A 25,261-nucleotide genomic window follows, 5' to 3' on the forward strand; every position below is an offset into this window, starting at 1 on the left:
CAAGGAACACTGACAACAGACAAGGTGTGACCTCCCTCTGTTGGGAAGTTCTGCTTGAGAGCACCTGTAGGTGCCCTGAGGCACTAGAATTTCCCAGCCACTTTTACACAAACTGCTTTTTGGTCTCTGAAAGCTGCATGTTTTGGACATATGCAGGAGGTGGGATAGTGGTGTACACTAGATATCCACCTGCCTTCCTGAATTTAATCCTCATACTGTAAAAGACAAAAACCTGATGTATAAATGTTAGTATGCTGCTACAAACAAATAATTTTGCCATGTTTGATCTCATGTGTCATCTTCTTTTCCAGCAGCTAAAAGAGTCAGAGAATCCTACTCCAATTTTCTTCTTAAAGGAGTATTTGTGCCACACCCTGACAAAACTCCCAGTATAGAAGCACCTCAGTTTATAGTCAGGTCATATTTAGAAGATGGCCTTCATGGTCTGCATGGATTAAAAGATTATAAAATAAATTAACTCACTTTCTAAACCAAAAAACTGCATACATCTGAGATTCTTCTGAAATGAGAGTCTCTTAGTTACACTCTGCTGAGTAAAACTCTATCTTTTTTTCAACAAATGGACTTTTCTATCTGATGCCTGGAGTATAACTTGTGGAGATATTAAGTGTTCATTGAAATTGCAAAATATTTTGATCAAAGAAAGGCAAAAGTTATCAGTTAGCAAAAGACTCAGCATTTGTTGTATCCCCAAATTATCTCATTCCAGGCTAGTAATTGACATACAACATACAACTTGCCCAAGAATTACTGTTTGGCAGTTTACAGGCCTTGATCAAGATACTGGGGCATTTCAGTGTATGTTGAAATATCCTGTCTTCCCTATTACCTAACAATAACCAGCATCAGGTGCTATAGGTCCAAAAAGGAAGGCCTTGGGCAGTGATGTGATTCTTCATTTTTTTAAAAATGTGGAAAATCTGAAAGAATCACAGAGGACTTCTGAAATAACAAACCCAGTAGCTATTTGTTGTTTAATATTTGCAACTGTCTTCTCTTTCTTTAATATTATCCTGAATTTTGTTTGCATTGATTTCTTATTTGACATCTGATTTGCAGTGTTTCCTGGGCTCTATTTCAAGCAAGACTATTGTTGATGTATAATTTCAGCATATGGAACTAGTAAACTGGTTTTAATTTGATACAACACACAATGCTACACCATTCACAAATCAGTAAATTATTCTATCCATCTTTTTGCAGCCATTTGAGGTGGTATCAAGTCAAACAGAAGGTTCTGACCTAGTGAGACAGTAGATTCTTCACTCAGATAGTGGCATCCTGAGTCAGATGAAAAGGCTCTAGATTGTTGATTGTAAGAAGAAAAGATTGAGATTTAAATTTAGGGTTTGTTTTAGCAGCATTTGATATTTTATTTCTCTATCTCCTTTGTCATATACATAATGATAGCCATGAAGTTGTTCAGAATATTTTTGGTTGGTTGTTTCTTTTCCTGCTGGAGCATTCAGGTTCATGAAATTATTATGGTATCCTCATTCAAATGGAAAGGGTGTGCATAAAGCAAAATCAAAATGAAAATTTGGGGTTTTCCTACCATACTGGTGCCTTCCTTCCCTCATTTCCTCTGAGAAACTTCTCCTCTTGCTCCACATCACAACCAGCAGGTGTTGTCTCATCACAGAGAGTAGATCCTCTTCCATGTTGAAGCGATTTTTTGAATAGGACTGCCATAAGAAATGTGGGATTTGGTTCTGCCAGGCATAATTAGACCTAAATCAGGCTAGAATCCAGTAATTTATTTCCTGAGGTGAAACAGTTCGGTAATTCCTGCCACCTTTGCAGGAATGAGATTTGTGCATGGATCACAGTGGAAATCAGCAGAAAGCAGTATCAAGCAAGTGCACTGCCAGGGAGATGTCATCCTGAAGAACTGGCCTAGGCTGCAGCAGGTTTTGGTTTTGTAACTACCAAATCAAAATGAAGCAGAGTCAAACAGAAGCAAAGTCTTAATTGTAGATTATTCAAATAAATTTTGAACTTTTATCATCAAAAATGTTTCCATTTATAAAAATGCTTTGATGAGCTATTCTTTTATTTCTGCTACCTGAATTACTGAACCCTACATGCAAGATCCTGATATAGCTAACATTTAGAATATGGACAGATAAATTGATGCAATGAGTGACTTTAAGACCACTAGTAAACTTATGTGTTGAGCCCATATGACCTAAGAAGCATTAGATGGTTTTGACATTCTATGCACTTTAAATTTCTGTCTCTTCTCCTAGTTTAAATCATATAATCTCTGGATTTCAGAGAGGCTCAGGAAACGTATACCAGCAGAGAATTTGTCTCAATTTATTTTATAATTTTTCCTATAATAAATATGTCCTATAATAGACAATAACTCACTCATCATCATAGAGTCCATAATACATTTTTTCTCTGTACAGAAGAATAACTTTGGTGGTTTGAGCAACAGCACAGAAGTGCAAATGGGAGTACATCATGTGAGTAGCAGGTCCAGTGAAAGAAAATGCAATTATTTTCCAAAGTGATCATGCTCATTGTGATTCTCTTTGAACAGCATTTCTGCCTTATTTCTGGACTTCACCTTCAAATCCAACTAATGTCCTTAAAAATGCAATTAAAATGATTTGTTTTAGAAAGACTGATGCCTAAATTTGAGAACTACTGCTTTAAGGAAATATTTTTTCTTCCTTTTTTTTTATTCCTCAGTAGTTTGCTTCTGAAACAGCCATCAGCAGAAGATGCCCCTTCCTCAGACAAAAATCTAAAATATAGACAATGGATTATAAAAATGAAATGTTACAGAAGCTTCTGATGAATGTGGGTATGACTACATGTTGCATGAATGACACACATGTTCTTGGTAAAATTTATGGTCAAGCTGCTCTGGTTTTCTGCTTATTTGAATGGTATACCTTATTTTACCAAAAGTGTATGATTGGAGATTTTTTTGTTTGTTGGTTTAATTTTTCTGGTTTTGCTTTCTTGGGGTTTTTTGTTTTCTTGTTTTTTGCTTGTGTTTTTATTAGAGCAGTAGCAAACTAGAATAACTGCCCAATATCTGCATAGGAAAGCCCAGATAAGAAGTGAAAATTGAAGAAACTAATTTCTTGGACAAAAGTTCTAACCTGTTTGTGCCACCAATTGAAATGTGCACACGCGTACACAGGCAAAATAATTATTTTATTTGAATACTAATATATGTTAAGCAACACAAAAAATGGTCAGTTCAGCATACTTTGTTTATAAATATTCAAATACAGGTAGATTTTGTGATTGCATCCAGGGACAATGAAAATTCCGTAATTTGATATAGAGGTGAAAATTTATCCAGGAGTTTTGAAATATTATCATAATTTTATAGGGGAGAAAAGAGAGACTATGTTGCATATGTGTGGTTATACAGGATCAATTCCAGTGCAGTGTGGATGATAGATGTGTCCCAAGGTCAGTAGCAGTATTGACAAAAACAGTACCCGTTCAAAGTAAACATTAAAGATGAGTTAGCATTGCAGGAAGTAATATTTAACACAAAGTTTTGACTTTTTTTTTTTTTAGTAGAGTGCAAACCTGATGCATGCATCCAGACTTATTATGTGTTCAGGTATGTAATCATTATTGCAATAATGCACTGGTATTCAGTGAAAGGTTTTCATAGCAGCAAGACGGTGCAAGTCGGAGTTTTCATGGATTGTATTTTGTGGTTAACTTATATCACAGATTAAGTTGTTGCATGTGAAATAAGTCTTAGAATTCTTATAGCATATGCAGCAGTGAGTGTTCAAGTTGCTAGCTTGATAACTGTATTTACTAAACTATCTGGAGAGTCAGTATTAGTAATGTCATTTCAGTGGAACATTGTTCCCAGTCTAAGCAGGAATGAATATTCTGCTGTTAAAAGGTATGCCAAAACAGCCTGTCACAGCTGCAATTGTAATTTTCAATGTGATTTTGAATTAATGGTGAAACAGTACAAGTGTAAATCAGTGTTAGGCTTAGCAGCGCTTAATAAAACTAATTACACACCCTTTATTGAACATATCCTAAAGAATGATTTTGTGGTTTTCAGGATGAATTGGATTTATGGGACTTATTATTTCATTTTCTTACTTGCTTCCGTTTACAGTGGTAAGTTAATATATAATTCCTGAGATTTACAAACAGCATAGAGAAACTCTTGTAGGAGGGGAGAAGGTTAGTAACTGCAGTCTGCTCTTGAGAGAGCTGTTTATTCTGCTGGATTGAGTTTAGTTAAGTTTGTGTAACTGGCATAACCCTATTGTCTGACATGGAACTTTCTAGTGGGGCTTTACTGACACTGTCCTGCCACCCCCTGTGCTGTCACCTCCCCCAGCACTCATGGGACCATGGCATGTAGCTGTGAAATTGGTGTGATGGTCCCTGTTCTGTGCCCCGTGGCAAGGTCAGTAGCCTGAGCAGAAGCTGGGAAAGGAGGCCCTTTGGGGGTACAGGAGGCAGAATAATGTGTGTCTTGCCTGATGAGTTAATGATTTACTTTATTCCAATAGCAAAAGTTAAACTACAAAAAGCTGCACTGTGCTCCTCTGAAATTCCCTTTCCTGATAAATTATTACTAAGGACTACCACAGGTATATATCCAGTAATGTATTAGCTGTTTTCTCAGAGAACAACTAGGTAACAGCTTTTTAGCAAAATCAAATAGATAAATGAAATATTATTTAAGAAAAGGTTTTACCTGGCTTTAAGTCTCAGAAGAAAAAATCTTGGAAAATTTCGGAGGCCTAGAAAATATTTTAATTAAATTAAAGTGTTCAGAACTGGCACAGTTCTACATGGTGCATAGTTTTACAACATAAATAAAATTTTTGTGTTAATTTATGCTAGAAGATAAATAGGATCCAAAATATCTGATACAGTAAATAATTGCAATATTCTTTTCTTTCAGCTTTAGAATTCACTTGGTGTATTCTAAGAATTGAAAATGTTTTTAATGATGAGCTGGATAAAGAAAAAGCTCTTTCTCTAAAAATTGTTATTTATTATTCTTAGTGTTGGCCTCTCTCAGGAGAGGCTTCTGCTGTTCCTGAGATTTGCCATGGGAAGGTACCTTCCCCCTCTGCCATGCAGATCTGCCTTGTGGCCCATCCAGCTTCTTGGGTTTCTACCTGGGCTCAAGCTGCCCTGCTCCAGCATTGGGTATGAGGCAGAGAACAGAGGGAGACACCCTAAACAGTATTATTTCTGCTGGAGTGAAAAAATGAGACTCACAGAGGAACTGTGCTATTCATCCCCCCTTACTCACTTTTCCTGACAAAAGTTTGGCTTAAAAGCAAGGTTAATGATGAAGAATAGAAGTGGCTCTTCTGGTGAATTGAGTGTTCCTGTCTCTAATAATTGACAATTTTGTTATTCCATGTCAGAATGTGTGACTCAGATCTATGAAAATACATTCTTCCAAGGAGGAGACCTCACTACAGTTTTTACACCGAGTGCCAATTACTGCCAAATAGTGTGCACTTACCATCCTACCTGTCTGCTCTTCACCTACTTGCCAGCCACATGGACTACAGATGTTGCAAAAAGGTAGAATGTTCCTGTACTTGCTGGTCTCCTTGATAATTTCAAAGCCTGGTAACATTTTGACATAACACAGGCATGCAGGGAAAGGTGCAGGGTTGCCATAGGAAAAAATGTCAACTCTAAGACTGTTGATCTCAGAGTAATTGCTTGAATTCAAAAGGTTAAATTTGACAATGCCCAGTTTTTCACACTCATACACTGGCCTTTGAAGGAAAGAGAAGTGACTCTGCACTCCCTCCTTGAGGGCACGTATTTATTGTTGAGGGACAATATGAATAATTTCACATCTCAAATGATCCCCTGTACTGTTCACCATCCTTTCTATTTAGTATATTTTTTCTCACAACTAAGAATTTCAGTAGCCTGAGAAAATGAGGTTGTCTTCTCTCTATGCCCAGTGCATTTCTGTCCTCTCAGCCCTGGGCTCTGCTTCTTATTTTGTTGAGACCTCTTGGAGCTCCCACAAACACAAAATATTCTCATGTGCCACAAACTGCCAACAAAGTATGTGAGGCTTGACCCTATTTTTCTTCCAATTACACTTGTCAAAATTTTAATGTTGAGGGATATTGGACAGGCTGCATTTCACCTGAGAAACAGTTATGAATGTCTGTTTTGTACTGCCAAAGCTCTGAATTGCTGCATTTTAAAACACAGGTTCTCCTGCTATTTAAAAGACAGTGATACAGAAATGCTGCCAAAAGTGGATATGGAAGGAGCTATCTCGGGACATTCCTTAAAACAGTGTAACGAAATTAGTGGTAAGATATGGTTGTTCACATGCATATATTTTATGCTCTGCATTTCATAGCAGCTGTTAAAAAAATAGCATTTTGGGAAGAGGAATGGAATCAGGGAGGCAGCCAAGCAGTAATTTCTGTGTTCTTTGCCAGACCACTTTCAAACGCAGGTGACAAAATCTCCACCGGTTTTACTCTTCAGGCCCACCTATCCACCACTCAGGGTCCTGAGAGTAACAGGGAAATCATGTTCCTGCAGTCACAGTTTCTTTTGCTAGAGGCCGATGGCAGCCCTTGTTTTAACTACTGGTTCCAGTTCTAAAGATTAATTTACTACTAAAATTCCAGTCCAGAAAGTGGCTCATATGGCGTGTGTGACCCTATTTTATAACTCTAAGGTGCAGATGCTCAGCAAATACTTCTGTGATTCTACGTAATAATTTTTTTAGCAGCTGTATCTTTTAGGGTATATGTGCTTTACATGAAGACCTAATGTCAGCATGCCATGCCTGCAAGTTATCATCAGGCATGTCAAAAGCCTATTAAATGTGTTATTTTCTGAATGTTTTAAATTTGCACTGTCACAGTGATGTCATTAAAAGGAGATCAACTTTAAGCATAGTGTGGTACTTCAGAAAAATGGAATGAGGAAGAATATAGTTATAAACTTCCTGACTTGAGGACAAGTAGTGTCTTATGGATGTCAGGCTAGTTCTTTAGTTGTATTGGTATAGCAGCTCAAGATGGCAGGACTTAGTGGGTTTTTATGCAAGTTCTCCACTGTAGTTGTTATCAATAAGTTGTGCTTTCTTTTGCTTGCCACTTGCCCTTCAGAGCAGTCAGGCCCCTTAAAACTCTTTCCTGCCAGTAACCCTTCATGTTTGGATTTCTGAGTATCTTGGAATAGAAAGAGATTTCAGTGGGATATTATTTTTTATTCTATTTGGACTAATTAATATCACTGAATTACTCTAGAATCAGACTAAATGAAAATCTATGCATACATGTTTAAAAATGCCTCCAATCATTGGCTGACTCTTCTTCTGTGAAATGACCTTCATTTCAAGCCCCATAGTTGCGGTCCTCTCTCTGTGAAGTGTAATATTCTGACTCAAGTGGGAAATGTCTCTTGCTTTTGAGGCCAGAATATGCCATTTAACCTGTTCTATGAATTTGGAACTGGGAAAATACATTTTAATATTGATTCTGAGTTCTTGCTTTGGTGAGTGCCATCCTGTTCTCAGTCAGCCACAGTGGTTAGAGCCCCTCTCTCATGTAGGCAAAGGCACTGTCAAAGTCTGCCAGTTTTTCCCCTTGCCACAAGGTACTACACTAAACCTACATTTCTGATTTGGTGCTGGATCTGTGTATAAAGTCTGATGTAACTGAAGTGAGCGTGGGATGTGGCATCTGGATTATGAAGGATGTGTCATAAAATCTGCTATCTCTTGGGCAATTTGGGGCAAGGGATGGGGAAAAGAATAGAAGTACATTTTCAGAAGTTGGTCTCTCTTTCTTCACAGCTTGCAGCCCAGATGTCCATGTAGGACTGGATATGGAAGGGAATATTTTTGATATTTCTATGGCTGACAGCTATCAAGAGTGTCAAAAACGATGTACCAATGACAACCGTTGTCATTTTTTTACATATGCCTCTGAAAATTTTCACAATGCAAGCTTTTGGTAAATACAGGTTGGATTCATTCCCCTGGACAACCCTGTGCCTAAATAGATTAAATCTCAGAGCACTCTAAGATGCAAGAATTTACTCAAGAATATTCAATTTATTTCTCCTTGAAATGTTTGTGCACACTTACAGGTAGGAAAATATCAATTTTAAATTGGCTTTCATTTATCTGATGGTGAGAAAGACAACCTTGACTATAACAGCCTTGAAAAAATCCTAAAATTCTTTGAAGATACTGAAATGCAAATTATGTTGATACCTGTGCTGCATTTTTTCTCTGTTCAATCTTACTCTGCGTATTATTCTGAAAATAGCATCATCAGAGTATCCAGAGAAATTATTTCATTTTAACAAGACCTATTTTTGAGCTCTTAGTCTGCTCAATTGTGGAAGTTCAACATTGTTCAGCTAGCTCTGTTCATCAGTTGAACTCAGTTCTGGAGGCTGGAGATTGTTCTGGCCCATGCCCAGACCATGCACAATGGTAGGAATTGTGGGTTCAGGAGGATGATTTGGTCCAAGGAAGAAGAGCCGTTTTCTTACCACTTTCTTTACTTTTTTTATTCAGTAAAAAATGCTTGTTGAAACACACCAGTGTCGGGACTCCAACCAACATAAAGGCACTTGATGGGGTTGTGTCTGGATTCTCTCTAAAGCCATGTCAGCTTTCTGAATTAGGTAACTATTTAAAATATCTGATTCTGATTAGTTTTAAGGGTCATGTATCCTGAAATGCAATCTATCACTCACATGTAGAAATGCTTCATTATGTAGAATAATTATAAAATAATCTTATTCTTAAAATATATTTCATACACTCAGGGACAAAGAGGTTCATATCTTTTAAATTTTTCATGTTATCATTTGTCTTAAAGAAACAGTTCCCTTCTTTAGAGATCTAAAGAATTCTATCATAATGTTAGCTTGATGAAATAGTATGTTATCTTTGTATCATGGATAAAAATTAAAAATAAAAGCCCATCAGATTCAAAGATCAGGGGAAATATGGATCTTTCTACATTCTGTTTGTATACTGTGTATGCACTTGAAAATTTTTATTGAAGATCTGCAATTTTAATACAGCTGGCTAATAGGAAAGGATGTAATATGCATTTTGTGGGTGATTTGTGATGAAAGGAAAAAGTCTGTGCTTGTTTCTGCAATCATTACTCACACAAAACTCTCAAGTGTCTAACATCAAACAGCGTGTATAAAAAAATTCTTATTCTCAATTGAAACATCTTTCCCTTTTTCTTTTTTTTTCCTTTTTTTTTAAATTCTATTTCCACTTTGTCTTACTCTGTGATATTTTCCCTTCTTAATGATGTTGAGGTTTCTCTGCTTTCATTTAGCCTTATTTTGTCTCACAGATAACCTAGTTTTCCTGTATAAATCACATTTCATAGAGATGTGCATCAATATATTGCTTTCTAAAATCAGTGCTTGGTTTTACTGCTGGGCAGTGCTGGCACAGTATCAGCACTCTCTCCCCAACATTCCACCCATCAATAGTCTGGGGTGGGCAAGATCCTGTGAGTGAATACACCTAGGTCAGCTGACCCAAGTTAGCCATGGGGACATTCCATGTCTTATGATGTCAGCTCAGCTATAAAATCTAAGGAAGCGAGGAAGGGCAGGCATTTATAATTTGCAGTGTTTGCCTTCTGGAGCAGCAACTACTTGTGCTGAAGCCGTGCTTCCCAGGAAGATCTTCCCAGGAAGTGTTTGGATATCACTAGCTGGTGGGAATAGAAAATAAAAGAATTGGGTTTGTCCTCTGCTTTATTTCAACCTATGTGTCATTTTCCATCTTATTTTTACTCACCTGTCCAGCTGGGAACGGGGAATGATAGAATAAGTTGCTGGGCACCTGGCATCCAGACAAGGTCAACCCACCACAGTCCTTTTTGGTGCCCAACATGGACTTTTCCTACAAAACAGTTTTTACCTGAAACCTCTAGTTATCTGGCTTTTACCCTTCTGGTCCTCTCCCTGGTCTTTCTGGTGGGGGAGTGAGTGAGTGATGGCATGGGGCTTGGTTGTTGGCTGGGATGAAACCATAACATCATGTGAAAATCAATCTTGTTCCTCCCTGTCTTTCCCGACTTTCTATGTCTTGTGAAAGAGGCAAGAGCAGGCAAGAGAGAGAATAAATTGTGTGAATCTTAGAAGCCTAGACAACACTACTGCATTAAGAGGTCGTCTAAGGAGGTCACCTGTCCTAATCTCACACAGATCATCTGTACCTGTTCAGACAGAGATTTGTGTAGTCTTAAAACCTCAGTAATGTCTTCTGCCTTGTTTTTGTGTCAACATCTGAAATGGGTTAATTTCAATATTTGGTCGAGGTTTTCTTCTGAATTTATTAAGTTTATTCCTTTCTAGGTGGCCTTTCATTTTCTGCCTTTGCCTCTCTGACTTTATTCTTGTGCACACACACTACTATGCATGCATAGCAATTTGTCTTTTTTCTGCCCTTTGCAAAGTATCTTCCTGGGCATCACTGGATGTTGAGCAAATAATCACTAACATGGTCCTTGATGTCATGGGTTAGCTTCCCTTGAGTTTCAGATCCACATTTTTACTTTAAATATAATTTCCTTTGAAACTATCTGTTCTTCTGAAGGCTATTTCCCCTTAACATAGGATCTTAACTACTAATGTTAAATACTAAATGTGAGAGTTAATTTACTCTAATTTTCTACATTTCTGATTATATTTTTTACTGTTCTTATTGTGTAATTACTTCCCAGTATTGTTGTCCTTTCTTGCCTATGTTTTTTGAAAACCTCATCAAATTAACAGGATTTGGAGTAAGCTCTGCCTCTTCTTAGTTTCACTTTCTGAAGTAAGATGTTCCCAATATGTTTCTATAACACACTGGGCAGTATTGACTTGGTTGCTGCACTTTCTCAACAGCTCAAGTTCTCTGCTGCCACCAAATCCTGTCTTTTGAATAATTTCACTATTTTCACTATCTCTGCAGTTTGAGGTTCAAGAAACATCCTCTGTGCTGATGCTTCCAGTTTTTCTTTTTAAATTCTTGCATTAGAATTGTAACTGGGACTTCAAGTATATCTTTGAAAAGGATACTCATTAATCTCTTTTTAAACATGCTAGTATTTCCTGTAATCTCTATGCCCATTGTCTGGTTGTGTGAACTATCCTGCCAAGCCTCTGTTGTGTTTTGATATTTTGGCTATGTCAGAGGGCAGCAATCCTACTTACTCTGCCTACTTTTCAAATAGTAAAAGAAGTGTTAAGAAGATCATCACCTTATTTTTTTTCTAGACTTCCCAAGAACATGATACGCCCATTGAAAATAAATTTAAATTTTTCCCTATTAGATTAGCAAATCTCTACTGTAATACATAACTAGCAAATCTCTACTGTAATACGTAGTTTCTCTTTTCCTCTATATAAACCTTATCCCTGTAGTGCTCTCCATGACTTTACATATTCAAAAATATTCTTGAGAAATAGTTTTTAGTTAAAATGTTGTCTTACCTTTCCAGTTTACCAACCACAGAAGGAAAATGGGGATAAAGATAGAAATGAATAATCTGTAAATCTCAATATTCTGATGACATACTAAAGTTCTTTGAATTTTGATATTTTGTTCTTGTTTTATACAGATTGTCAAATGGACATTTTTGAAGATCAAGTGTTTTCAGGAATTAATGTTACAAGTTTTTTCACTCCTGATATTTCTGTCTGCCAAACTATGTGTACATATTTTCCAAAGTGCTTGTTCTTTACTTTTTTTACCAGGAAGTGGCAAATAGAATCTCAAAGGTGAATATGACATTTAAATGATATTATCCATGTAGATTATTTAAAATTTATTTTTTAAAAATACAAAGTCTTTTTTTAAACACTAATTTCTTATACATATGTAAATTTATGCTAAAAGGCTATTTTCAGTAAAATGCAGCTTCTAATGAGTTTTGTTCAAAAATTTGTAATTTCATGCAGGCATTTCAACTGTTTTCCAATGTGATAAGAACTTTTGTATTGTGGTTGTGTATCTGGTCTTAATCTGAAAAGAATTATACATGTCAAAAATACAGTGAGCCTCCAGATTGTTTTAAAGACTTAAAGCTGAATTTTATGGCATTATCAAAAGAGCCATCTGGTTTCCTGGCAGGGCAAACTTATTTTCTAGAAAAAATTTTTTAATTAAGTTAATGGCTTTAAAAATATTTCTATTTTTCTTTCTTCTTTCACACTTAGTAGTGAGAATAGTTAAAAATCAACATTGCACACAAATCAGAAGAATAGGGTCTCAAAGGAATTTCAGGGAGAAGGAAAGCTGAGATGGCATGCATCTTCTAAAGTCACCTCTTCTATATATGTGTAAATACTGTACCACTTTTAGTAGTATACTTGTATGGCATTTCACAGCACAACTGATTGCCTCAATTTAGTGTGAACTAGTGAATCTAGGGAGTGCATTTTTGTATGAAATACTTCTACAGATTGAGATTTGGGAGAAAAGAGTGTATTTAGGAAAGAACCTTCTTTTACCAGTACCTAAACAATTATGTTTGGAATGTGAGAACAGGTTTAGTTATTGTGAAAAATATTTAATTTTAGAAATCTTTGCCTTCTGAAGACATCAACAAGTGGAATTCCAGAGGAGCTCATATCACAAGAAAATGCTGTATCAGGCTTTGGCCTCCTAAATTGCAGAAAATCTTTTCCTGGTAAACAATAAATTACAATAAACCCGCTAATTTTGAATTAATCTCAGTAATAACTTTCTGATGCTTTGAATGCAATCATTCTTACAGCCTGCAATTCTCGCACTTACATGCAGATGGATTTTTTGGGAGATGAACTTACTGTCACTTATGCTAAAGGACACAGAGCCTGTCAGCAGGTTTGCACAGACATGATCCGCTGCCAATTTTTTTCCTATTTTCTCCTCCGAGATTCATGCAATGAAGAAGGGTGAGATATATTTTTTAAAATGTTCTAAGATTGCTGAAATAATCATTCCAGACATGTGGTGGGTGAGTTAAAGTATGTGTTGTTCAGTGAAAAAAGTACAAGCAAAATGTTTGCATTAATTCATTGGCAGAAAGTGTGAGTGTCACCTAAGAATGTCCTTAAATGGATCTCCAGTGAAAATAGTACATGGACCAGGAAGTATCTCTGGATACTCACTAAGATTATGCAAAAAAAAAGCCAGTACTGGTAAGTACAATGTTTTTTATGACGGTGCTTCCCTGATTTCAGTGTAGGAGGCCAAACCATTTTTTTTTTTAAAGTGGTTGTGCTGTCCCAGTGGGTGATCTTGTAAAGTTAGTGTGTTCTGGAAAAATGAAGTCAGTCAGGTCTTCACATAGTTGTCACCACATTTCTCTTCACAAAGAAAAGCAAGGCACAATTCTTCCCAAGAATATTTCTGTGCTTCACATTCTCTGAATCTCAGAGACAGGAAAGACAATTCTAAACATTTGCTGTGCCTCTGTTTATGCAAAAGTAGAATGCAATATGAAGATTGTTTACCCAAAGTGATGGTGTTTTTTTTCCTTGGCCTATCAGGGCCAAGAGTGTGCATGTGTCAGGACTGTCAGATGACAGTCACGAGATTCTGTGCAGTTGTGTGCAGAGTGGAGTGCTTGGCAGATTCAGTTTAGATTTAATGTAATATAATATTGTATAATATAGTATAATAAAGTAATTAATTAGCCTTATGATATCAATGTAGTCCTCCTTATTATTCTCTCCCCTCATTGGAGTTGCCTACAAATTTAATATGTAGCAAACCCTGGAACAGCACTGTGAATTTTATTTTAATAGACTTTATGACCATAACCCATGAAAAATGCATCATTTATCACCTTCTTCACAATAGGTGGTGCCTATTCAGTCATCAGCAGTAGTCTCATCTTCATTTTTCATTGGTGAATGCAAGTTGTCTTTAAGCTCAGTTTTACATTACTTCTGCAATTTAACAGTGTGTATGCAGCATTCTGCAAGCACCATCAGGATCGTGGGTGGGACAGACTCCTCCCCTGGTGAGTGGCCGTGGCTGGTCAGCTTGCACGCCAAGCTGTCCCGCCAGAGACACCTGTGCGGGGGCTCCATCATCAGCAGCCAGTGGATCCTCACCGCTGCTCACTGCGTCGCCAGGTGAGACCTGAATGCAAATCAGCCTCAAAGGTTAGCCCAGCATGCAACGGAAATTGAGGCCTACCTTTCAGGATCATAACAATGAGAACTAGAAATAGATGAATTGCTTTAATGCAGCCAAAAGATGAAATTTTCAGGTAGACATTGTTTTCTTAATGCAACTGGAAGTCCATATTTCTCCCTTTTTAGCACAGTATTGTACTGCTGATGCTAAATTATTTTAATGAATCTAGAAGGTGAAATTATAAAGCAGACAACAAATACTTGCAGAACCCTAGACATTCTCATGAGATACGAGTTTTTTCTTACCGTAATACTGCATTAGGCTATTTAGGCACAGACTGACTGTTTGCCTTTTCCCCTCAGTCTAGAGAATCCCAACATTTGGCGTATTTATGCTGGCATTTTGAGACAATCAGAAATAAATGAAGATACACCCTTCTTCAAAGTGGAAGAGATTATTGTTCACTCTCAGTATAAATATGCACATATTGGACATGACATTGCTTTAATGAAACTCACTGAGCCTATGAATTTTACTGGTATGTAGCATATTGCAGAGGAATTATGAAAATGTGCAGGATGACACAGGGCTGGCATTGCATTGCTATGGCAGTGTGTGACACCTGGGCTGGCTTCCTTTAACATGCAGTTAGTGGGGTTTGAGGAGAATCTGTTCTGTTGGCTTCAAAAAGAAAATGGGTGGCTCTAAGTTACGTGCTGGGAGTCGCACGTAGTGCAAGGGACAAAGCATACATGGAAGCTGTTGTCAAGGGTCGTGTGGGTGAGCCCACAAAACCTTCCATTACAATTGTCTCTGCTGGACAAACTAATATTTTCTCTTGTACTTTAGATCTTCAACTACCTATCTGCCTGCCATCAAAAGAAGACACTAACATATTTTATACTGACTGTTGGGTAATTGGATGGGGTTACAGAAAAGAAAAAGGTACAGAGAAATACTTTTAAACAGTGAATTTTTGTATTTTTAAAGTCAATGTTTTTGACAAAAAACCTCTCCTTCTCTAAAAAAAGGAAAATTATTCTCTATTCTTAGCGACCACTATTCCTTCTAGACAGTACTTTAACATAATTCTTTATTAAATTTGGTTTCTAAGACACCATAAAACATAAATGAAAGAAGTATGAAATTATCATTAAATAGCTCCATGCTCTGACACAATAATTAGTTTTATAAATTGGTTCAGTAGTTTGAAGTACTTGAGATTTCAATCCTCTACATACATCTAAATACATCTTTTACAACACTCAAATACCCTTCCTTAGATTTTAGTTTAATCTACTGGCAAACCCCAGTACATACCTGGGTTTTGCACACTCTTTTTATTTTTTCCTAGCAGAAAAAAAAGACAATAATTTTACCACTGAACTGTTTTGAATTACAGTCTGCACATAACACATAGTGTTTTTTTATGTGATTGTATTCATATGACTTTAGAAGTATGTTGCTTTTCTTATTCTGAAGATTGATTATAGACCATGCCAATGACTTGTGTTTTGATAGTAGATGAGATTTGAACTCCTCTGATTTTATGTAGAAGTAGGCCAAAAAACTCTTAATTACTAAACTGTGGTTTTACATCTCTTTATTATATTTTTAATATGTTTATATAGATGTATATGCGTCTCTTTAAAGAGAAACTTTTCCTTTATACACGTGCCTATCTAAAAGTTATAGTTCAACATGAAATTTAACAAATTTAGGCAGTTACTGTACAGACAAATTTCTTCTGTTAATTCCTAGAGAAAAAGCTTGTTTTAAAAACTCTTGTTTAGTCTATGTGCAATTTTCTCCATCTTAAAAACTACTGTGGCAGAGAGCAGCACAGATTTGGCAACTGGGAGATTTCAAACTTATTGCAACACTTTACCAGGAAATAATAGTTACTAACACAAAGCAATGCTAACCGCAATGCTCCAAGGGGCAATGTCCTGAGAGCCTTTCCAATATGAGGATTTGTTGCACATCAGAAGGAGTTTTGAAGCTTTTCCAGCCATGAGAAAGAAGACGGCATCATAAAAGCATTTAAATTAGAAGACAATTCACATTGTTCGCTAACACAAAGGAAGGAAAATCAGTGTCATGAACATCTATTGATACTCCTGAAGCAGTGACATTGTAATATCAGCTTATGGGGATTTCTAGAGTTGAATTTTAACCTTTATTTTTTAGACCCAAGCATTTCTCATCTCACACTGCCTTCCATATAGGTCGGGTCCAAGATATTCTTCAAAAGGCTCCTGTTCCCTTCATGTCAAAAGAGGAATGCCAGGCAAGGTACCGGAAACGCAGAATAGGAGAAAAAGTGATCTGTGCTGGCTATGATGAAGGAGGAAGGGATGCTTGTAAGGTAATGACAAACAGCAGTGTATGGTTATATATTCCAACCATATGTTCAAGTATGTAAATGAATAATGCGATTATTTTTAATTGTTATCTGTAAAGTATGACTATCAATAGAGCTCTTGATTAACTTGTCACTTTTGCTTGTCAAAAGCACTGAAAACCAAGGTATATGGAAAATATTTCTTATACGACATTGAAATCTTTAGGGCTAGATTCCATGGATAGGAAACTCTGAGTGTGGATATATAGATATCCATTTAGGGAATAAAACAGTGTTCCTTCAGGCTATCAGAAATCCAGAGAGCATAAGTATACTACCTTGAAGCATTTCTCCACTAAGAGCAGATTTCCTATGTAGTTTCTTTTTTTTTTTTTTTCTATTTCTTGGTAGAAAATAGAGTGCCTAAAATCTTTTTTAAAGCATCCATTGTGTATAAACCAGAAGGGAGGGTGCTAGTAATGCTATTAAAATGCATGGGGAGTAGAAGGCTGAAAACAAACAGTAAAAACAGCTCTGTTCATAATTAGAGTTGAAAATGTCACAACAGTATGAGTTCCATGAGCCAAAGTCTCTGCTCAAGAGTAAACTCATGCATTTTCACCACTTTAAATATTCTGAGTTAATTTCTGCAAGAAAATAGTTTGATTATTAATATTAAATTCTCTTCTAAATACAGTTTTCACTGCAAACATTTAATGCTTAATAATTGTACGCTGAAATGTTACTATTGCTATGGTTAGTTAGGAATAAAAATACTTGGAGCTGGGATGTAATTTTTCCTCTATGCCAATTAAGCTTTTTCTATCTGATACAGCGTAACTGAATATGGAGATGCTGTTTTAAAAAAATACACTTGCTGTTGTCCTAACAACTCATAACAGCTTCTCTTAAGAATCTTATATTCAGAAAGCAATAGAAAAGAAAACACAAAGGTGTTTTATTCTGAGTGGGACAGAGTCACTCAAGCAGGATAAGGCATGTAGAGAACTGACATACTAAAAATATGGTCATAAGAAAAAATATTGCCAATACTACATACAGTCTTAAATCACTGTATGTAGATAAGGTGATAATGATAGAAAGAAAATAATATAAACCAGTAGTTTTGAACCTTTTGTTCAATTGTTTGCAATGACTATTTAGAAATCAACATACTAAACAATCAGAACACCTGCTTCAGTCCTCTGTTAATTAGCTGTAAGTGAGAGTGACTGAAACCTAGGCTGTTATGCTGGTGGTAACATTGAGTTATGCTGATTTTATTCGCAGTTTTCTTTGTGATAGAAATACTGATGAGGCCTCTTCCTTGCACGCTCTCTCTTTTTCTCCTGTGGCACAGGGAGACTCAGGAGGGCCCCTGTCCTGCAGGCACGAGGAGGTGTGGTATCTGGTGGGCATCACCAGCTGGGGCGAAGGCTGCGCCCGCCCCAGGCAGCCTGGAGTCTACACCAAGGTTGCTGACTATTCTGACTGGATTCTAGAAAAAACTACACAGTATGAGCCTTACTGACTCACTCAAAGTGTTGCTGTGGAATAACAACCCTCAAATGGGATAAAGTGTATTAGTGCTTTTTTCAATGGTGTTTTTTGTTAGCCTGGAGTGTAAAGTACTTGTTTTAAAATGCAGAAAAGCAGGAATGAATGAATTTTCCTATTACTAAATAAAAAGCAGTACTAACAATAAACTCTGTGATCACTGATTTGACAGAAGAAAATATGGCTGAGCCACAGATTTCTATTCTTGCTAGCATCAAACAGGAGTGGATGAGGTTGCAGGACATGTATGGACCTTGAAGCTGGGAACTATTTTTGTTTTAGGAGGCTGCCACACAGCAAAAAGAAATTCCCCTCTCTTGTCTGAATGTAGTTAAAACGGATGAACCACTTACAAGCTTACTGGAGGGCTGGGGGAAGGGAAGCTGAGGCATGGAAATGCCTACGCAGTTGCATTCTCCTAGTATCCTTGGGGAATTAACCAAAAATAGCCAGTCCTAACCAAGTAAACAAACCCAGAGGTCTTGGCAGAAGGACACACATGGGTGGAGACACCACCAAGCCCAGTTCATGCTGGAAAATCCCATCCTGCTGTTCCCAGCAGTCTGCCAAGTGTTAGCACAAGTGTGGTTTACCATCGTGCTGTAATCTCCACTGGGCTGTGATCTTCTCAGGACCAAGGCAGGGAGCTCGAGCCTGACCAAGTTATCAAACACCCATGTTATCTATACACAGATGTTCTGGAAGCACACAGAACACAAACAGTGGAAGGCATAAAATACTTTTTTTTCTACGTTGCTGCTCTCCAGACATTTTGCCTTCCCAGCTGCAAGGTCACTTGAGTGTGTTTACAATCCCCACCAGTCTTTCACTTTTAACCCATTGCTCCCAATGAGCTGTCACCTACAGTATTCTAATTTATGCGGATAATTTTGTGATGAGAAGCTTAATGAGGGTCTACTTCTCTTGAAGACTATCCAGAAAATCAATAAAAGTATCCCCTCTCCCAATATATATTTTTATTTTCCAAATACTTAACTCTGTGATTAAAAAACAGCTTTATCCTGTTCTTATATCTCCTTGTTTCCTTTTATAATTTTTTGTTACTTTGTGTCAGGTATCAAACATATTTCATGGCTGAAATTAATACTAGTGTGAGAAACAGGAATCAAAAATTAATTACTTCCCCAAAGAAAGAAGCAGCATTTCACCCTGCATCAGCAAGGAGAGTAGAGTACCAACACTGTCTTTCCCAAACTTTATGAGCTTGTTTCCTGATCATCTACATTACCATAATTGCTGAAAATATGTTCCAGAGTGCTACTTATAATTGCTTTACACCACACTGGGAGGTAAGCAGCAGGAGTGGCTCTGCAAGTAAATGAGGTCATGAAACTTAGGAATTAAACATCAAATTGTTGGGAGATAAGAGTCAAGCTGCTGAAAATTACTTTTGTCTTTAATTTTTTATGCTTTATTTGTAAATAATACTGAGGGGAAAAAAGTGTAATTCTGTGCTACAAGCTTGTTCTCCTATCTGTGTCTGGAGTCAGGGTGTGCAGTGCTAGGCTGACTGCAGTCAACAAACCTGAAACCCCAAAGCTGTATTCAAAGGCTGGGGAGTTGATTTACTTTGTTTGCATGTTTATTTTTAAAGTAGAATTCAGAGAAGGGATGAGAACAGTCCAGACTTAACAGGAGAGGAGAGGTAATGCTGCTGCTGCAGGCACATCTGGGGAAAGGTGCTGCCTTCCCTCTGCCTTGTGCGGACTCCTGGTGGCAGGGGTTGGAGTCACTGGGTGCGCAGTGCCAAAGGTTCCATGCCCTGGGAGTGCTGAGGGCAGGAAATCCCTGCTCAGAGAGCCAGCAGGAACAGCCTGCCGTGTGCTGGGGGAATTGGATCGAGGGTGAGAGGGAAGGCACGTGGGATTTTTGCCAGCACTGCAGAAGCAGAGCAAGAGATATGGGAGGGGGCTGATTTGGTCTCTTCATGCTCTGTTTAATCCACAGCTGGTTTAAAATAACAGCAAACCTCAGACATGCTGTCAAAAACCTAGAGACTTCAATAAGGGACTGAGAAGGAAAAAATAGAAAACAGGGAAAAAAAAAAAATAAAAAAAGAAAGATTCTTGGCATTCAAGTGTGATTTTGTCCTCTTGGGGAAGGAATGTAGACAGCTGGAAAAGAGTTGCTGACGGAAAAAAGGAATTGCTTCAGTAGGAAAACAGAGGCTGAAACTCTCTAAATAAGAATCATCAGGAGACTACCCAAAATACTTGTCTCTAATACTCAGACTGTGTAGGCTAAAGAGTATACGCAATGTCAATCTGACAGCCTTTAATACCTTCTCATAAAAATCCTGTCATCAGCTTTTTCAAATGCACAAAAAATGTGTTATTCATTTTTTTTTCCTTCCCTCAATTTTGTTTGTTTGTTTATTTGTTTGTTTTTTCTGCTTCAACTTTTTGGTTTGTAAGTACTGCAGTAACAAGAACAGGAATGGCAGTCAGCTGTGCTCTGTAGACCTCTGGGGCTCTGTGTTTTGTTTCTCAGAAATCTTCCAATCTTCCAAATCTTCCAACAATATGCCAAAGGAAACTCAGCTGTTCCTGTGGAAAGCACCAGTGATCTCAGTGACTACAGACATCCTTCATGAGTAGCTGTTAACCAGATAAAATACCTTATGGCAATATATTTTTACCTACAGCAGATATCCTTCAGTGACAATTTGTGTTATTTGTCAGTCCATCTTTAATAAATTCCTGATGGCTAAAAGTGAGTACCAGGAATATCTCCCAGATACATGGAGAATGCAGGAATTTGTGGTGGCTATATGAAGTCCTTATGACTTTGTTGAAGATGAACTACATAAGGGAATGTCTGATCTTTTTGTGGGTTTATACACCAGCATGATATGTAATTCATTGAGACCTTTAGACTCATAGATAGAAGTATATTGGTGTTATTAAGTGTTATATTGCTTGGGCTTTCAGGTATCAATAGGTGACTTACACTAAATGAGAGGCAGTTTATGACCTTTGTTTATTCTCCCTTCTAATTTACCTCCTTGGGGAAAAGTGATTTTTAAAAACTGACAACCAAAAAGCCCATCTCAACCTCATTAAGGAAAAGCCTGGTCTTATACTTTAAATCTTCCTCTGCTCATGTTGGAACAGAAGATAAACATCTGTGCTTTAGTTGTTATTCTGATTAATGACAAGTATCTCTGGTTGTCCTGAAAGTCAATAAATCTCATATTATTACTCAGAGATGTAGGGAATTTGGAAGGGGCAAGGGCCATTGTTGATGTATCTAATGGCAGAATTAGTCTGGCCTGAGTTTTTTAGTACAAACAAGATCTCTGATCCCAGAAATTTTCAAACTTGTTCAGGTACAGATGAAACACTTCATATGTGCTGTGACAGTCTGGAGAACAGTTAGTTTAGCATAAAGTAAAGACATATTCTTTTGCTGCTCAAATGGACTCAGATTTTAGCTTGTAATAGCTTTCTCTGTAATCATTTAAATAGAATTGCAAAGTAGAAAACCCAGTTTCCCATTAAACTGGCAAGGCAGTGCTTCCCACCACTGCTGGTGATTTGCCCAATGTCTGAGTTTGCTTAATGTCTGACTTCATGAAATTGACCTGAGCTGTGAACAAGAAGACATAAAGCGTCTCATTTCTTCTTGCTGGGAGAATTCAAAATCCTTGCAGTGAAGATCTAGAGAGATCACCTAGTGAGTCCATTTCCTCTGCTTTCCCAGCAGAGGGGAGTGGAACTATTTGGTATAAGCTCCTGGTGTAAGTTTAATTTGTTCTGTAAAAAATTATTATTCTGCTGTAATGAAAAATGAGTCTCTGATGCTGAAAACCAGAAAACTGTATGGAATTAAAATAATTCACAATGGCACTCCTCATAGTAGGAGAATGGTGAATTCTAATTCTCAGCGTAATTTCCTATATGTATGGAGAATTCTTTGAAAAATTATTTTTAGGTGCTTTTTTAAAGTGAAATATCTGCATTTAAATACATTCAAATTGCATTTCTACTTCAAATTGGAGGCAACATTATTTTGCCTCTGAGCAATTATAGCAGATATGCAATACTACATATTAATAGTGAAAGATTTCCTGGAGTAGTAAATTGATTGTTTTTCCTGTGGTCTTTGTGTTGTAAATCACATTATCAATATGTATAGATGTGGTAAAATTACTGGGGATTGTTGAATGCTGCAAGAACTTTTTTTCATGTCTTATGCAGTGGAGTTTGGGGTTTCCTTGGTATTATAATGGGTTTTGGTTTTGTTTTGTTTTTATTTATTTGGTTGGGGGTTTTTGTTTTGCTTTTTTCCTTAATTTTAGAAAATTTTCTGCAGTTATTCTTCATGTTTCTAATACTTTTTTTGTAGGGGGATAGAATGTAATCTTATCCCCTAAAGAGTTGCAGCTGAACCAATTACCAAAGATTAGGAGCAGGCCTGATGTTAACAGGCCACACCTGAAACCAATCAGAGGCATGTTATAAAAGAGTGAATTGGTGGGAGATGGAGTCAGTTGGCTGCTGTGAGGATGAGGGTGAGTCAGTGCCTAGAGGAGTTGCCTATGAGAAGCATCAAGGAGGTATGCAACTCTAGCAATATGGGACCCTTGCTATGTAATGATAATAGAACTGTTGCAATATAATGACGACAATTTTCCCATCACAATGTGATGTTAGAAAATACTGAGTCAGTTCCCATAGTTTTGTTAGCTGGTTTATTTGTGGAGGAGCAATGATACCAAAGGAAGAGGCGATACCAAAAGAAGACTGCATGCAAAAGTTTAAGAGGAGTTGGTAGGAACTAAATCAAAGTTAAAGTGAGTTAGAACAAAAAACCAAGTATCAATGCAACTTGAAGAAGGACCAGTGTGGTGGTTTGACCAGGAAGAAGTGGGAATTCTGGGAGGCTGTGGTCAAACCAATGGATGCTCGGAGTTTGATATTGGCACCTGGTGTGGCCAGTGGGGTTTGGACACACCTCTGAGAATACACAGGGGTTAAAAAGCAGAGCTTCGGCCCTGGGAGGCTCTCTCGGGACTTCGAGGCGAAGAGGTCAGATCGCCCTCCCTGTCCAGCCGCTGCTGCTGGGCGGGGGAGGGGCAGCCATGTGGTAGGCCCGGGGCCTGGACAGAGATGGGGGTGAGAAGGCCCTTGAGGAGGGAAGGGTGGAGGAGCAGCCTCAAGAGACATCGGGCAGCCATTCTCCCCCCAGGAGGGAGAGAGAGGGAGATTCGGCGTCTGAATTTGATAGCAGCCAGCCCAGGAGGAGAAGGGAGGGGAGAGTGCAGCCCGGCCGGAGCAGCAGCAGCGCATGTGGGAGTGCCGGAGTGCTCCGGGACAGACAGAGACTGAACTTTTAACCCTTTTGCTTCATGACTGGGACCTTGCAAAAAAAATGCTGATCCTCCTCGGAGCTGAATAAGAAGGGAGATAAGAGATGAGATGAGACAAGGACCTGGCCTGAAGGACGTGGAGAAGTTTACCTAAATGGGGAGAGAGGATTGGAGTGGCCTTTTGGCTGGACTTTTCTTGTGTAGCCATAGACTTGGTTTGTTCCTGTGACACAGAGACTGCACATGGGGGGAAGCAGTGCCTCGGAACCAGGAGGGTTCATTGTGGGAACCCCTCGGCCCCAGGGGGTTGGAAAAATATGGGGGGGACAGATGTCCCAAAGCAGAGACTGTGCCTTTTTGGAGTGAGACAAGGCATCCTTAAAAGACAGCCCTAGAAGCAGCTCTGGTCCATGCACAGTGGTGAGAGCACTGGGCATGGAAAGAAAACGTCACAAGCGGCAAAAGGACTTTCTGGGCAGTGCCGAAGTGACATTGGAAGCACACGAGGTTTCAGCGTGTTTCCAGGGGAAGCCTATGGTGTGAGAAGGACTCCTCTCCTCTTCATGGACTGAAGTTTGAGTATTCTAAAGGGTGGTGCCAGACTGGGCAGTTGGTGATTTGGGAGAATGTATCAGATTGGGAAATTTTGGTGGTGGGGAGGAGGAAAGTGTTTTTTGTAAGGTTTTCAAATTTTTTTTTTTCCCTTATAGTTTTTCCTATTTTCCTGTAGTTTAGGTAATAAAGTTTTCTTTATGTTTAAGCTGGAGCCTGTTTTGCTTATTCCTGGTCACATCTCACAGCAGACCCCAGGGAGAGGGTATTCTCATGGGGGCACTGGCTCTGTGCCAGGCCCAAACCGTGACAGATACGCATCTGGGGGTTTGGAACTGAAAATATGATGGAACACCTAGGCGTCCTTTGCAGGTCCACAAAACTGCATCCCAGGACCTGAAAATAGAATTCCTGTATTATACGTGATTTATTCTGTGCTAGGAAGTGTGAAATCATCTGAAGTGCAGCACTGCCCTAACATGATGGTACTGTGCTCTGACCTGAGCTTATTATCACACAACTCTGCTGTGATTTGCTGCTCTACATTGAGACACCAGATTCAATTGTCAGGCTCATATCTGTACTTTCACTCCATTTCCACTGACTGTACCATCTGGTAGATTCTGTCTTCCAGTAACCTCTTTGCTTATTTTTGTCCCTGCAGTCATTGCAGGAATTTGGAGAATGGTATGGTTGTAATTATCACAAGAGATGTAAACAAACATCTGTTATGGGGTGTTATTGGGTGATGAAGTCTTCCTGAGGTTTACTGTGTTGCCCATCCCTAGTACAACATCATTTTTTGAATGATTCTTGTTGGTTGAGTGCTGCTAAGAGAAAGGTGCTTCTTGAGGAAACACCACCCGTAACGCATCTGAAACTTTTGTGTTTCAGTGCTGTGATTCCATTTTTCTGTTCATGGTTCACTATTTAAGAACTTTAGGCATGAGCATTTTGGTTTCGACCTTGTGCCCAGCGTGTTGAGCAGGGAACAAGCCATACCATAACTCCACATATCACTCAGTGTCACTGGGGAAGGAGGGAGGAGCAGTGCCACCCTGTGGGGAACAGAGTGAAAGTGTGGAAGGAGAAGGACAAAGGAGCTGCTGCTCCTCTCTTTGGGGCTGTTTTGGCAGATGACTTGATGCTGAACTCTATTTGTTGGAATAAATAGAATGAACAGTGAATAAAACATTTATACAATTAATACTGAATAAATCCTCACAATCCAAAACTTTGGACTTCAAAGATTCTAAAACTTTATGATGGGCAGGATGGACTGGTGTGAGCAGTAGAGTTTCTGTAAACACAGAAAATAAATGGGAAAAGT

At 38.2% G+C, this 25,261-nt stretch overlaps 1 protein-coding gene across 3 annotated transcripts in view; it reads left to right on the top strand.

Moving 5' to 3' along the window:
• Nucleotides 1-3,503: 3,503 nt before the first annotated feature.
• The window catches only part of LOC102073697 (plasma kallikrein), a 36,596-nt gene continuing 14,838 nt past the window's right edge, over nucleotides 3,504-25,261 (top strand). For 2 of the 3 annotated variants that reach the window (XR_012580462.1, XM_074541419.1), the window contains exons 1-14: nucleotides 3,504-3,616; nucleotides 4,082-4,140; nucleotides 5,415-5,577; nucleotides 6,232-6,335; nucleotides 7,838-7,997; nucleotides 8,570-8,679; nucleotides 11,637-11,796; nucleotides 12,598-12,707; nucleotides 12,795-12,954; nucleotides 13,085-13,200; nucleotides 13,968-14,142; nucleotides 14,509-14,684; nucleotides 14,996-15,091; nucleotides 16,375-16,514. Coding sequence is in view for 2 of the 3 variants with exons in the window: in XM_074541419.1 (XP_074397520.1) it covers nucleotides 4,083-4,140; nucleotides 5,415-5,577; nucleotides 6,232-6,335; nucleotides 7,838-7,997; nucleotides 8,570-8,679; nucleotides 11,637-11,796; nucleotides 12,598-12,707; nucleotides 12,795-12,954; nucleotides 13,085-13,200; nucleotides 13,968-14,142; nucleotides 14,509-14,684; nucleotides 14,996-15,091; nucleotides 16,375-16,514 (1,728 nt within the window). In the remaining variant the exon portion in view is untranslated. Of the gene's footprint in view, nucleotides 3,617-4,081; nucleotides 4,141-5,414; nucleotides 5,578-6,231; nucleotides 6,336-7,837; nucleotides 7,998-8,569; nucleotides 8,680-11,636; nucleotides 11,797-12,597; nucleotides 12,708-12,794; nucleotides 12,955-13,084; nucleotides 13,201-13,967; nucleotides 14,143-14,508; nucleotides 14,685-14,995; nucleotides 15,092-16,374; nucleotides 16,515-17,850; nucleotides 24,146-25,261 lie in introns of those variants that run through there. The other variant, XM_014264809.3, reaches the window with a different exon arrangement.

The sequence above is a fragment of the Zonotrichia albicollis genome, chromosome 5 (genome assembly GCF_047830755.1).
Source record: "Zonotrichia albicollis isolate bZonAlb1 chromosome 5, bZonAlb1.hap1, whole genome shotgun sequence".
Classification (NCBI taxonomy): Eukaryota; Metazoa; Chordata; class Aves; order Passeriformes; family Passerellidae; genus Zonotrichia; species Zonotrichia albicollis.